General features: G+C 44.8%; 1 protein-coding gene across 1 annotated transcript; it reads left to right on the top strand.

Moving 5' to 3' along the window:
• Window positions 1-17: 17 nt before the first annotated feature.
• zbtb45 (zinc finger and BTB domain containing 45) lies at window positions 18-12,041 on the top strand. Its single transcript, XM_069167216.1, has 6 exons — window positions 18-213; window positions 729-2,070; window positions 2,447-2,581; window positions 6,756-6,896; window positions 10,039-10,312; window positions 11,602-12,041. The coding sequence occupies exons 1-6, from the start codon at window positions 101-103 to the stop codon at window positions 12,018-12,020; spliced, it is 2,424 nt and encodes an 807-aa protein (XP_069023317.1). The 5' UTR covers window positions 18-100; the 3' UTR covers window positions 12,021-12,041.
• Window positions 12,042-12,810: the final 769 nt, after the last annotated feature.

Below are 12,810 nucleotides of genomic sequence, written 5' to 3'. Positions count from 1 at the left end.
GGAACCAGCAGCCAAATATTTAGGTGGCGAGACGTTTTATTTTTCCAGCCCGTGCTACCCCCACTTTCCGTGCGCCTGTTTAGCAAAGGTAACAGTCTAAATGATCTTTCGATATCACGACATCGGCCACCCACTGTGCAGGATTGCCAAATACACTGACCCGGGGAACAGTTGCACTCGCGCACGGCACGTGCTGTCGTTTGTCCAAAACAGGTGCTACAGATGATGCACGCGACTAATTTGATGCTTAATTAGTAGCTGCTCAGCTATTACCGATGTCATCCTAAGTTGTATTAACAGGCTTGAAAATGAAATTTGTCAGTGAAGAAAACACGTACCAGAGCTCCAAACAAGGATTATTAGGATTGTCGCTATCAATTAATTAATTACCTATTCAGGTTGCAAAATATTCCAAAATGATGATGTCCATCGCAATTTTTCAGTTACCAAGGTGACATTTTAAAATGCCTTGTTAGGTCTATCCAATGGTCCAAACTCCAATGACGTTCAATTGAAAATAATGCTAAACAAAGACAAAGTAGCATATTCTTGCATTTGAGAATTTTGCTTTTATAAGTGACTCATTATCAAAATTGTTGGTGATTATTATTTTTTTGCTCATTGACTAATCAAGCCATTGATTGTTTCAGAACAAATGAAAACTCTTCATACAACTGCATGTTGTTTATTTATGTTTGTCATGATTTATTTCAACACATTTTTAACAGACAGCGAAGCTGGTGGAAACCGTCTCTTGACATTACCTCTTCTCAGGACAACAAAGGCAGCTCCTCACACGTCACCACCACAGCAGAACAGCACTTTGGAACCTTCCATCAGACTCATGGCTGTTTGAGGGGACGCGGCCCCAACGTGGCCCATGCACTGTACCCGTTTCCCTCCCTGTCCTCCTTATCCCTCAAGCTGACGCAAAACCCCAGACACCTGCCCCCTCTCCCCCACCCTCACTCCCACCCCGTTCCCAGTGACTCACCCCCTCCCGCTATGGTGTCCGGCACAGAGACCGTGCACTACATCCACCTTCATAATTCCAGCCAGTCAGTGCTGGAAGCCCTACGTACGCAGCGTCGTGAGGGCCTCTTCTGCGATGTGACTGTGCGGATACACGACGCCTCCTTGCGTGCCCACGCCTGTGTCCTGGCAGCCGGCAGCCCCTTCTTCCAGGACAAGCTGCTGCTGGGTCACTCTGAAATCTCCGTGCCACCACTGGTGCCCGCTGAAACGGTGAAGCAGCTCGTGGATTTCATGTACAGCGGCTCGCTCGTGGTGCTGCAGTCGCAGGCCCTCTGTATCCTCACTGCCGCCAGCATCCTGCAGATTAAGACGGTCATTGACGAGTGTACCCAGATCATCTCTCAGAGGAAGGCAGCAGCAGGGGCAGCTGCAGCAGCAGCCGCAGCGGCAGCGGCAGCGGCAGGAGGAGCAATGCTTGGAGGAGTTCTACCGAAACAGGAAGAGCGCGGTGGGGGGAAAGGGAGAGAGAGCGGTGGCAGTGGAAGCTGTTCGGTTACTGGTGCAAGTGGAGGTGGGGGTTACGCAAACTTCTCTAACTTCATGGCTGAATGCGGGGCGAGTAACATGGGCGGGGGGTTGGGGGGTGCAAGTGTTAGTGTCAGTGAGAGCGGCCCGGGCCCAATGGATCAAGCCAACACTGTAAGTCTGATGGCGTTGGGCGACATGGGCCCCGGCGCCATGTGCGGCGGTGACGGGATGGGCGCCGGGGCCGGCACAATCCTCATGAAGCAGAGCTCCAGCTGTACTCAGGACGTCAGGTACAAGCTCCGAGACCTGTTGGCACAGTCGGCCAACGGAGCCGGCGCTAGTAGCACAGGGAACCTCTCAGCGGGCTGCAGCTCCGGTGTGGGCAGTGTGGACAGCATTGGCAGGGATAGCCTCCGTGGCAATACAACTGACCTCTCTGATGACCTTGTGGGGATAGACAGATACAGTGAGGAGGAGGACATGGACGGGAGAGAGCGGGGAAGAGATGGAGACAGAGACAGGGGGGCGAGCCACAGCCGCAAGCAGAGGCAGCCGCTAAGACTCCAGGTAGGGGGATAATGGGAAGGGTTGCTATGGTTACAGCTTTCAGGCATGCAGAGCTGCAACGTTTTCCGTTTCTTTCTTTTTATGCTTTTCCCTCTTCTCACACTGCATTGGCGTATATCGCTGAAATGTTTCTGCACTTACCACAATTGAATCTCGTCTCAACTTGAGCAGTAATTGCCTTGATGATAATCTATGGACTTCTGCATATTCACTGTAGGTCATTCAACTTATTAGAACCTGTTTGAAGGGGTGTGGCAGGGTCAATGCAGTGTTGTTCTTATAGACTTGTCTGCTGCTTTTTAGCTCCGACCACTGTTGTAAATGTTTTTTGTTTTTCTTTGCTTCTCAAAACTGAAATGGACGTTTTTCTCTTCAGGTGCTGGGAGGAGAGGGAGTGGTGGTGAAAGATGAAGGGGTACAGGACACAGATGGCAACGTCTATGCCTTGGAGGATGGGAGACGGGATCAAGAGCAGGAGGGCTCCCAGGAATCCATGGCAAGCTTTGGACAGGTACATTCATTTAAGAGGTGAACTACAGCTTTCAGAAAAAGAAGGACTGATAAAAGAAAGTGTTTATACAATACGAAACCATATTAGAGCAGTAAAGCTCACTTTTATTGAATGTTTAAATAATTGATCAATGCCTACTTGCAGAAGGATGACATTCAGAGCTTATCACATCAGTCAGATCTGTTGAGTTCTGAGCCTTAATTTTGAGGAAACATTTTGGTGAACAGTGACATTTTTGTTCTCTATTATACTGAGCATTTCTGTCATAAGTCCTGAAGTAAGTAGATGGGAAAAGGTGTAGGAGCGGATTTATGCCGCAGCCTGCAGTACCCTGCAGACTACACAAGGAACATCTGCCACAGATGGCAGTCAGAAGACTCTGTCTGTCAGTTTCCTAGAAATTGCTTCAGATAAAGTAATCATTGGAAATGGAATAGTCTACTCAATTTAGGAGGTTAAGACATTATGTTTTTCCTTCAAGGCACAGCAGGGGATCATCAACCCACCGCCGCTTGAATAATCTCATTTTCTGTCTTTGAGCAGTTTGGTTTTTTTTTTCCACGCGACATGGTGTGAAGTAGATTCTTACTTTTATATTTCACACAGACTGTTTTTCTTATTTATCACTATACCTCTAAATTGCATTCCCTAAATGGTATGATTTTTCTATGCAAAACATTTAGTGTTCTTAGTAGGGCTGGACAATATGGTCAAAATCAGATACCACAATATTTATACCCTGGAATTTTTTATAAATGATCACTATTAATGACTAAGACTGGAAAGCCAAATAATAGAACAGCCAGAACAATGTGGTAAGTTCAGAAAATGACATCATTTGACTGTAATGCAGCCTTAAAAACCAGGAAGAGACAACACTTATGCCATATCATGATCATACCATATCCAAAATCTAAGAGGAAATGTTGTCTCATTTAACACAATAGATATAATATTGATTTATTGCCCAGCCCTACCTCAAAAGGTAATTTAAATCTGCTCCATCAATCTATCTCAAGCTCTCTGTCAAAAATCAGTGGATGGGCGGTTAAAAATAACTAGAGTCCAGGCAGCAGTGTCATGTCAGAGGATTAAGACTGACTGTGGTAGAAGTAGTGCAAGTAAGCTTTTGCACTGGTTCTGGTTTCCTGCTTTCAGTACAAGTAGATAGAGGTTCTATGGGATTGAGATCTGGTGACTGTGGAGGCCGTTGGAGTCCAGTGAACTCATTGTCATGTTCAAGAAACCAGTTTGAGATGATTTAAGCTTTGTGACATGGTGCGTAATCCTGCTGGAAGTAGCCATCAAAAGATGGGTACACTGTGGTCACAAAGGGATGGACACGGTCAGCAACAATGCTCAGGTAGGCTGTGGCGTTTAAACGATGCTCAATTGGTACTGAGGGGCCCAAAGTGTGTCAAGAAAATATCCCCCACACTTTACACCACCACCACCACCAGCCTGAACCGTTGATTCAAGGCAGGATGGATCCATGCTTTCATGTGTTTTACGCCAAATTCTGACCGACCCATTTGAATGTCGCAGCAGAAATCAAGACTCATCAGACCAGGCAACGTTTTTCCAATCTTCTATTGTCCAATCTTGGTGAGCCCGTGCGAATTGTAGCCTCGGTTTCCTGTTGTTAGCTGACAGGAGTTGTACCCGGTGGTCTTCTGCTGCTGGAGCCCGTCTGCTTCAAGGTTCCACATGCTGTGCGTTCAGAGATGGTCTTCTGCATACCTCGGTTGTAACGAGTGGTTATTTGAGTTACTGTTGCCTTTCTGTCGTCTGGAACCAGTCTGGCCGTTCTCCTCTGACCTCTGGCATCAACAAGGCATTTTCGCCCAGAGAACTGCTGCTCACTGTTGCCGCTATATTTTCTATTTTTCGGACCGTTCTCTGTAAACCCTGGAGATGGTTGTGCGTGAAAATCCCAGTAGATCAGCAGTTTCTGAAATACTCAGACTAGCCCGTCTGGCACCAGCAAGCATGCCACGTTCAAAGTCACTTAAATCATCTTTCTTTGCCATTCTGATGCTCGGTTTGAACTTCAGCAGGTCGTCTTGACCATGTCTACACGCCTAAATGCATTGAGTTGCTGCCATGTGATTGGCTGATTAGATATTTGCATTAACAAGCAGTTGAACAAGTGTACCTAATAAAGTGGCCAGTGAGTGTACAGATAGATAAATAGATACCTTATTAATCCCGCAAGGGGAAATTTTTTCACTACAGCAGCATTTATAGGTAAAGGGTAAAAGCAATAAAAATAACTGAGTAAAAAATATTAAATATAAAAATGCACAATATATACAATACAAATTTAATAATATTAAATTAACTAAACAATAGTGCAAAGACTTAAACAAACAAACAACCAACAGTGTTATTGTTGTGAGATTGATTTTGCCAGAGGTGATTTCTTGTACAGTCTTATTGCAGTGGGCAGGAATGACCTCCTGTATCGGTGCTTGTGGCAGCGGAGCTGGGTGAATCTGTTGGAGAACGTGCTCCGCTGTCCCTGCAGCAGGTGGTGAAGAGGGTGGTCAGGATCATCCAACATGGATAATAATTTCTTCAGCGTCCTCCTCTCCACCACCTTTTCCAGACTGTCCAATTTGCAGCCAATTATGGAGTCGGCCTTGTTAACCAGTTTGTTAAGTCTGTTGGTGTCGTAAGTAATGTTTGCCTCGTTATCAAATCAAGAGCCAAAGTAGCCAACAGATGCTTTTGGCTTTTTCTGTCTGAAACGAACCCTCGCCGTGTGTGTGTCATTGCGCCTTTGAGGATGTGCCCTCCATGTTTTCAGGTCTGCCAGCTCTGCCTGCCTGTGTCTCTTTCACCACACGCCCATGCACAGATCTCTGACTCTCTGATTAGGTTTTGGTTGGTGTAACAGGCCGCAGGACGACCCAACTTTTGAAACCTGGGTCGGTAAATTGTGTTAACAGGATATGACCACGTTTTAATTGTGTTGTTGGTCTAAATGCATGTATGCTTACGGGTGGACATGCACCGGAGAGCATATCCTGTGTGTGAACATACAACATGCTTCTGCCAGTTAAGAGTTCACAGTGAAAACACTGAAAAACTGAGTCTTGCCATTTTTATAAAACATGATTGTGTGTATTAGGATGCCAACATTAACATTACAGAACACAGCCTCAATTAGAAGATTAGTGTAGCACTGAATCTTAACTGAAAGCCATGTCTGACCGAAGATTTCACCCTTGTGAATTGCTCGAATTATTATAATTTGTTTTATTTCAACTGGTCTTTTAATCAATAGTTTTGACAGTTACATACCCTGAGTGGATGGATTGCACTGTGCAAGTCGACCTTGTCGACGTCTATAGTCATGCTTGTGCAAGCAAAAGCTTGTAAATACAAAAATGGGGGACGTACATAAAAGAAGAGGTGTAAGGTAGAAGAAATTATTTTCTTCACATATGCTCACACTTGTTCAGGTTAACGCGTACTATGATTCACCTGAGCAGGAATTTCAACTGCGTTTTTCAGTCATCTTTCTCATGCTTGTCTGATATAACCCAGCTGTCGACACTGGTGGTGTGATTTGCACAATGCCTTCTGTGTACTCTCGGTGTTAGAACACAGAGACAGACAGGCTCTACACCTATAAAGCAGTTAAGTGTTAAACATAGAGATCGACCAACATTGGATTTAAAAGAGGTTCGGAGAAGTAAAAAGCTCAAAGCCAATTAATTGGTTGATATCCCCCCCCTATTAAGTTTCAATAGGAGGTTGTGATTAGCCGGTGAGCATAGTCTGGAACACACACAGCACACTCCCATGCACACCCTGAATGACAGGGTTGGAAAAAGATACACAGAGCCGGTAAAAACTTTTTTTTTTTGATGGTTCACTGGCCGACTAATGTGGCAGCCCGGGATTTGTCCCAATAATCCTAATGGCCAGCACACTACTGATCTCGGGTAGACAATGACATTCCCTTGACTTTTTGTATGGAGCCTAAGTGCAAACTGGTTTGACCGATTAATGGGTCAACCTCTAATTCAGCATTCAACACATCTGAAGGGGTTCAAAATACAGTATACGTATATATCATTGGAAAAACGGAACCGAAAACAACCCTTAAAAGCCAATGAATACCACCAAAATGTCAATATCAGTTATTTCTTTATCTGGCTTTCAGGATTTCTATGATGAACAGGGGGTGTTTTCTGAGAGTTTCTGGCCCCAGAGTGAGCCTCCTCAAGCCATGGCTTTTAATCTCCGAGGAAGGGTCAACAAGCCTCTGACTCCGCCTCCGACCACACAGTCTATCAACAACCAGGTTGGTGCTGTCCGTGTCTTATGTCATGCATCCTGATTATATTTAATCTGTCCTGCAATTAGAAAATGGTGCTACAAATTTTTTATAGTGATTTAAGACTTGACAAGTGATAACAAAGTATGTACCAAAGGCAGTTACAGCTAGTGAGTATATTTAGCTGCAAGGCACACTACACCCCATTGCTCAGCCTGAATGAAGCCCAAATTTTTAAATCTTTTTGTTTTGTTTTTTGTTTGTATTAGCCAATATAATGTGAAAGCCAACATTAAGAGTGCCATCAAAGAATAATGTGTGGCAGGGATAAGCATGTCAAGCGTTAATACTATTCAGTATTCACTGGGAACTATTTATTTACTATTTATGTATTTGAAGACCCACCACACTTACACACACACACGCATGCACACACACACACACGCACACACACACACACACACACACACACACACACACACACACACACACACACAGACAGAGAGAGAGAGTGACAAATCCAATATGCTCATCTTAAATTTGATGCCAGCAACATGCAAATAAAAAGTCGGGACACGGGCGACAAAAGACTGGAAAAGTTGTGTAATGCTAAAAAACCACCTTGTGGAATGTTTTACAACTACGTGGGTTAATTGGCAACAGATCAGTAACATGATTGGGTTTAAAAAGAGCATTCCGGAGAGGCGGAGTCTCTGACGGGGAGAGGTTCACCGCTCTGTGAAAGACTGTGTGGGGAAAATCATGCAACAATTTAAGAATAATTCTCCTCAACTTAAAATTGCTAAGAATTTGGGGATTTAATCATCTACAGTACATAATATCATCAAAAGATCCATAGAGTTTGGTGAAATCTCTGTACACAAGGGACAAGGTTGAAAACCATTCATGGATGGCCGTAATGTTCAGGCCCTCGGGTGGCACTGCATTAAAAACAGACAAATTTATCATGGAAATCATTGCCTGGGCTAAGAAACACTCCCAAAAACCATTGCTGTGCACAAGGATCAAAGCTGCTTAAATGCTGGTTAAAACTACCACGCAAAGAAGAAACCATATATATAAACATCATCCAGAAACAATGACGCCTTCTCTGGGCCCGAGCTCATTCAAGATGGACTGAGGTCAAGTGAAAAACTGTCCTGTGGTTTGATAAATCAAAACTTAACGTTCTTTTGGGAAATCTAAAGAGGAGAGGGACCATCCAGCTTATTATCTGCACACTGTTCAAGAGCCCGCATCCGTGATGGTACAGGGACGCATTATTGCACATGGAAGGCACCATTAATGCTGAACGATATATGCAGGTTTTGGAGCAACATCTGCTGCCATCCAGACAACGTCTTTTTCAGAGACGGCTTTGCTTATTTCAGCAAAACAACGGCAAACCGCATTCTGCACGTGTTTCAAAAGCATGGCTCCGTAGTAGAAGAGTCAAGGGGCTAAACTGCCCTCCCTGCAGTCCAGACCTGTCACCCATTTAAACAAAACTTGGCGCATCATGAAATGAAAAAGGAGACCCTGAACTGCAGAGCAGCTGACGTCCTATATCGGGCAAGAAAAGGACATTTCACTCTCTAACCTCCAGAAACTGGTCTCCTCAGTTCCAAAACATTTCCAGAGTGTCGTTAGAAGAAATTGTTGCATTCCGTTTGTATTTACATTTTACACAACGTCACAAACCTTTTTGAAAACGAGGTTATAAAAAAAAACAACACACTGAGCTCAGAACAATGAAATGATGTTAACATCTGCCTACACAGTTTGATTGACAGGTGTGTCAACTTTGAAAATGCAAAAGAGGCCTACATTTGCTTTTACATTTTTGTAAAGTTGATAGACAAGTGTGAAAAGGTAATTGCCACCAAGATTGATTTCACCCTTGCACAGTAATAAATGAACAATAAAATGGCAAATTCAGTTAGAATTTTCTTTGTCTTTGATCATTTTCTTTTTTAAATGTAATTTTTTAATTTAAATGACTAATTTTAGAAGAGAAAGATAAAAACTAAATGCTAGTTTGTTAATTATACATATAATTATGGTTATTATTATTATTATTGTACTTTTTATAGACATTTATGCAATATTGTGCTTCGCAAGAAATTAAAAAACCTGTAGAAAATTAGAAACGCTAAAAACAAGAGAAAAGGGGTTAAGATTCAGAACAAAAACGAAAGTTTATAATACATTAAAGAAAAAAAAAATTGGCTGCTGCATACCTTAACTTGAAAATGTCATCTGGCATCAAGTGGACATGAAATAAAAACAAATACAAAAAATGAACAATGCAATTACAGATCATACTTTTTAAAATTTCACACTCATATTCTTTTTCACTTTTCTCGAGGACACGACAAACAAAACAAGGGCAAAGCAGCTTGACTTTAATGGTATACTGGAAACACGAATGAAAAGCAAAGAACTAAATAAACAAAACAGACATTTACGAGGAGCGATCAAAAAGTTCCAAGGGTTTTCCTGTTTCGCTTGAATGAAGCTCAGCACCGTGACACGCACGGAGCAGGAGGAATCTATAACCTCCCCGAGTAAGTAAACCACGTTACCTCGCTCGATCAAAATCAGCACCCGAGTTACGCATGCTTGTGTGAGCGCTGGTCTGTGCATATTTTCAATTTGGACTTGGACCTGAATCTTGAGCAGAAAGCGCACATCAGTGTTTTTGGGGAACAGATCAGAAACAGAAACTCTAAGCCAAATCTTCCCGGCTCATTGCTTCATTGTTGTAGATTTATTTAAAGCATTTCCACGGTCTCCGTTGAAGATTTTGCAGAGGTCGACACAAAATGTGATGAACGACGTATGCTCTCTGCTCATGTCTACGGTGAAATCGCAAATACGCACGGACCGCTGCTCAGGTGCTGGTTTTGATCCGGCAACGCAACATGGAATAGTTCCTCATGAAGGTTGTAGCCCCCCCCCCCCCCCTCCCCTGCTGCGTGGACATCAGAGTGCTGCTCTCTGTTGGTGCAATATGAACAGCCTCTGAACTTTTTGATTGTCCCTCATACAGTTGCCCCCCCCCCCCCCCTCCCCCCAGTGACCCTGTTCAGGATAAAGCGGGTATAGATAATGGATGGATAATGTCAGGATATCTACATCCACAACTAACAGTCTATGTGTTCCTCAGCTTTTGTTCCAGTACCCAGTGAGCCAGTCGCAGCCTGCTCCGTTCTATGTCGGCGGGCCCATGGGTGGGATTGACAACATGGGGGGTACAGAACCGAGCCAGCAGGCTCCGCCCCCAGCGCCAATGACCCCGGCCCCACCTCCCTCCACCTCCTCTTGCTCCGCGGGACCCTCCCCTTCCTCCCAGGGATCTGAGACCTCGTTTGACTGCACACACTGTGGCAAATCTTTACGTTCCAGGAAGAACTACAGCAAGCACATGTTCATCCATTCTGGTAAGTTCACTTCACACAGTGATTAGCCAGCTGTGCGTAGGTGTGCTGGGTTAGATCTAAGTGGCAACCAACATCGTCACCCATAGGTTTATGAACAGCCGTTATGAAGCCTCTAGTTCGGATTTTGGCCGGCGTCGTTTTGCTAGTCCCGAGCAGTTTGGAGCTGGAAGTGACCATATTTGGGCGCACATGGGCGTGCGGGGATCTGACTCAATCTGATTGGAAACCCGGCGACAATACGTCCCGCCCACCGATAACCGTAACCTGACTGTACCACAGGCCTGTCAATCAAACAGACACATATTTTTGAAGCTTATTTTCTAATTAATGACGGATTATTTTCCGATGGACTGCCAGAAACTTTAGACTATAGTTAACAAAAACGAAATAACTCGGGTGGGAAATTTTATTGACTGAGAATTTGATAAGACTGGTTGAATGGCAGGTTAGGGTTAGGGTTTATCTATTTGATTGTTAAAAGGGATTTATCTAATTTTTCACAAAAATGATTTTAAAATAAGGGTGCTCCGATCTATCGTCCACTGATCATGGTCATCCGATATTAGCTCTAAAAAGTTTGATCTGCGGTCTCTAAAAAGGCCGATCCGAGGAGCTCATCACGTTACGTAAAACTCTGCACGCAGCTGAATTGGTTTCACTGGCTTCACCTGTCTGGCAGTTCATCCAGGTGTCTGATAAAGTTTTTATTTTTATTTTTATTTTTAATAAAAAAGGATAAAGAGAGATATTTCCCCGACGCACTCAAGCTCCTCATACGTGGGCTGCTTTCTGACAATCTGGCTGCTGAACCGCCGCAGCAGAACGGTGACGTAAGTTCATCCTAAGAACCCGAAGGATGCAAATTGCATCCAAATTCCCGACCCTTCTTCCCGGTTGAATTGCGCAGCACGTATTAATCAGAGAGAGAGAGAGATGCGGTGCATTTCCTGAAACTGTACGACTGGAGATTTCCACAATGTCAGTGTCTCGTCTGTGTGACAAAGCCTTTCAGAGATAATCCACTTTGAGAAAAGTGCAGATTTCCTCGTGTGATATGTATGAAAATACATATAATAAACATTACTAGATATTTAATGTGCCTAATTTAATCAATTTAATTCACTCTCCACGTGGAGAGAAGAAAACTTAAAAAGTAATTCAGATTTATTGACAAGACTGCTTTGGGTATGTCTTTGTGTGTGTGTGTGTGTGTGTGTGTGTGTGTGTGTGTGTGTGTGTGTGTGTGTGCGCGCGCGCGCGTGTGTGTCTGCACCTATCTGCCCCTCCAGGTCAGAAACCTCATCAGTGCTCCATCTGCTGGCGCTCCTTCTCCCTGCGGGACTACCTCCTCAAACACATGGTGGTGCATACCGGCGTCAGGGCCTTCCAGTGCACCATTTGCGGCAAGCGCTTCACCCAGAAGAGCTCGCTCAACGTGCACATGCGCACCCACCGTGCCGAGCGCACCTTCCAGTGCAACGTGTGCCACCGGGCCTTCACCCACCGCACCTTGCTGGAGCGCCACGCCCTGCAGCACGCCCACCACGCCCCGCAGACCGCGGGCCCGGGCCAGGGGCGCGGAGCCGACATGACCTCACCGACCAAGCACAGTCCTCCAGCTATGGGAGGGCCCTCAGGTATGGCTGGCGCTGCTGGCATGGTTGGCAGCATGGCCAACATACCCAGCCACGGAGCTTCCTCCACCTAGAGTGGGGAAGGAGGTGGGGGGGGGGTGGGGGGGGGGGGGGTTGTTAGTGAGCCCATTCCTTGAACCAACACTGATTTGGTCCTGACGATCTTGTTGATCTTTTGTCTCGGTGGGAAGAGCGCCTGCAGGTCCCCATCAGTTCCCATAGCTCACCTTCAATCAGGGTTCCTACAAACGGCTGGAAGACCTCTCCGTAGAAAATAATGTAAATTCAAAAGGTGTTTTGAAGTTGCACAAAAATCTGGGAAAAGTTTGGGATGCGGGGGGAGAGGTTGTTTTTTCCAGAAACCTTAAATTCTTGTAGCCCTACTGTCATTTCCTGGTTAGTGACATTTGTTGCTGATAAAAAGGAATTACTGTATAAGCTATAGAGTAACATTGCTAACAGTCACACACCTTGTTGAACGAGTCATCCAAAATAAGTCTTTGTTTTTTTTTAATGGCGAATTGTGTAGGAACCCTGTTTCAAAGAGACCAGAGAGTCGCCAAAGAGGAAAACAGAGCGGGGGTGAGGATGGGGAGGTGGCGGACGGGGTGGGGAGGGACGAAGATTCAGGTTATGAGGGGATGCGAGTTTGTGAAATTGGGAAAGGATGGGTAGGTAAGGAAGCCGGGAGGGGAGATTTGGTTCACCCTCAATTCATTTCATTTAAGTTCAGTCCTTAGTGTCAAACCTTCAAGTTCATAAAATCAAACACGTGAACACAACAAGGTTCGTTAACAACCCAATCATACAACCGCTGTGTAGCAATTTGTTCATCTTGACCTCTCGGCAACCGTTCACGGTACA

This window comes from Embiotoca jacksoni, unplaced genomic scaffold (assembly GCF_022577435.1).
Source record: "Embiotoca jacksoni isolate LCO1_2020_lvr unplaced genomic scaffold, fEmbJac1.0.p SCAF_4, whole genome shotgun sequence".
In the NCBI taxonomy this organism is placed as follows: Eukaryota; Metazoa; Chordata; class Actinopteri; family Embiotocidae; genus Embiotoca; species Embiotoca jacksoni.
This window is presented reverse-complemented; position numbering and strand designations above follow the sequence as displayed.

What these genes read in the sequence shown, in the direction of transcription:
- zbtb45 (XM_069167216.1), top strand. Translation starts at nt 101, where the DNA reads ATGATCTTTCGATATCACGACATCGGCCACCCACTGTGCAGGATTGCC. An exon ending in GGCAGCCGCTAAGACTCCAG is followed by an intron (nt 2,071 to 2,446) that starts GTAGGGGGATAA and finishes TTTTCTCTTCAG; the next exon opens with GTGCTGGGAGGAGAGGGAGT. An exon ending in CACAGTCTATCAACAACCAG is followed by an intron (nt 6,897 to 10,038) that starts GTTGGTGCTGTC and finishes TGTGTTCCTCAG; the next exon opens with CTTTTGTTCCAGTACCCAGT.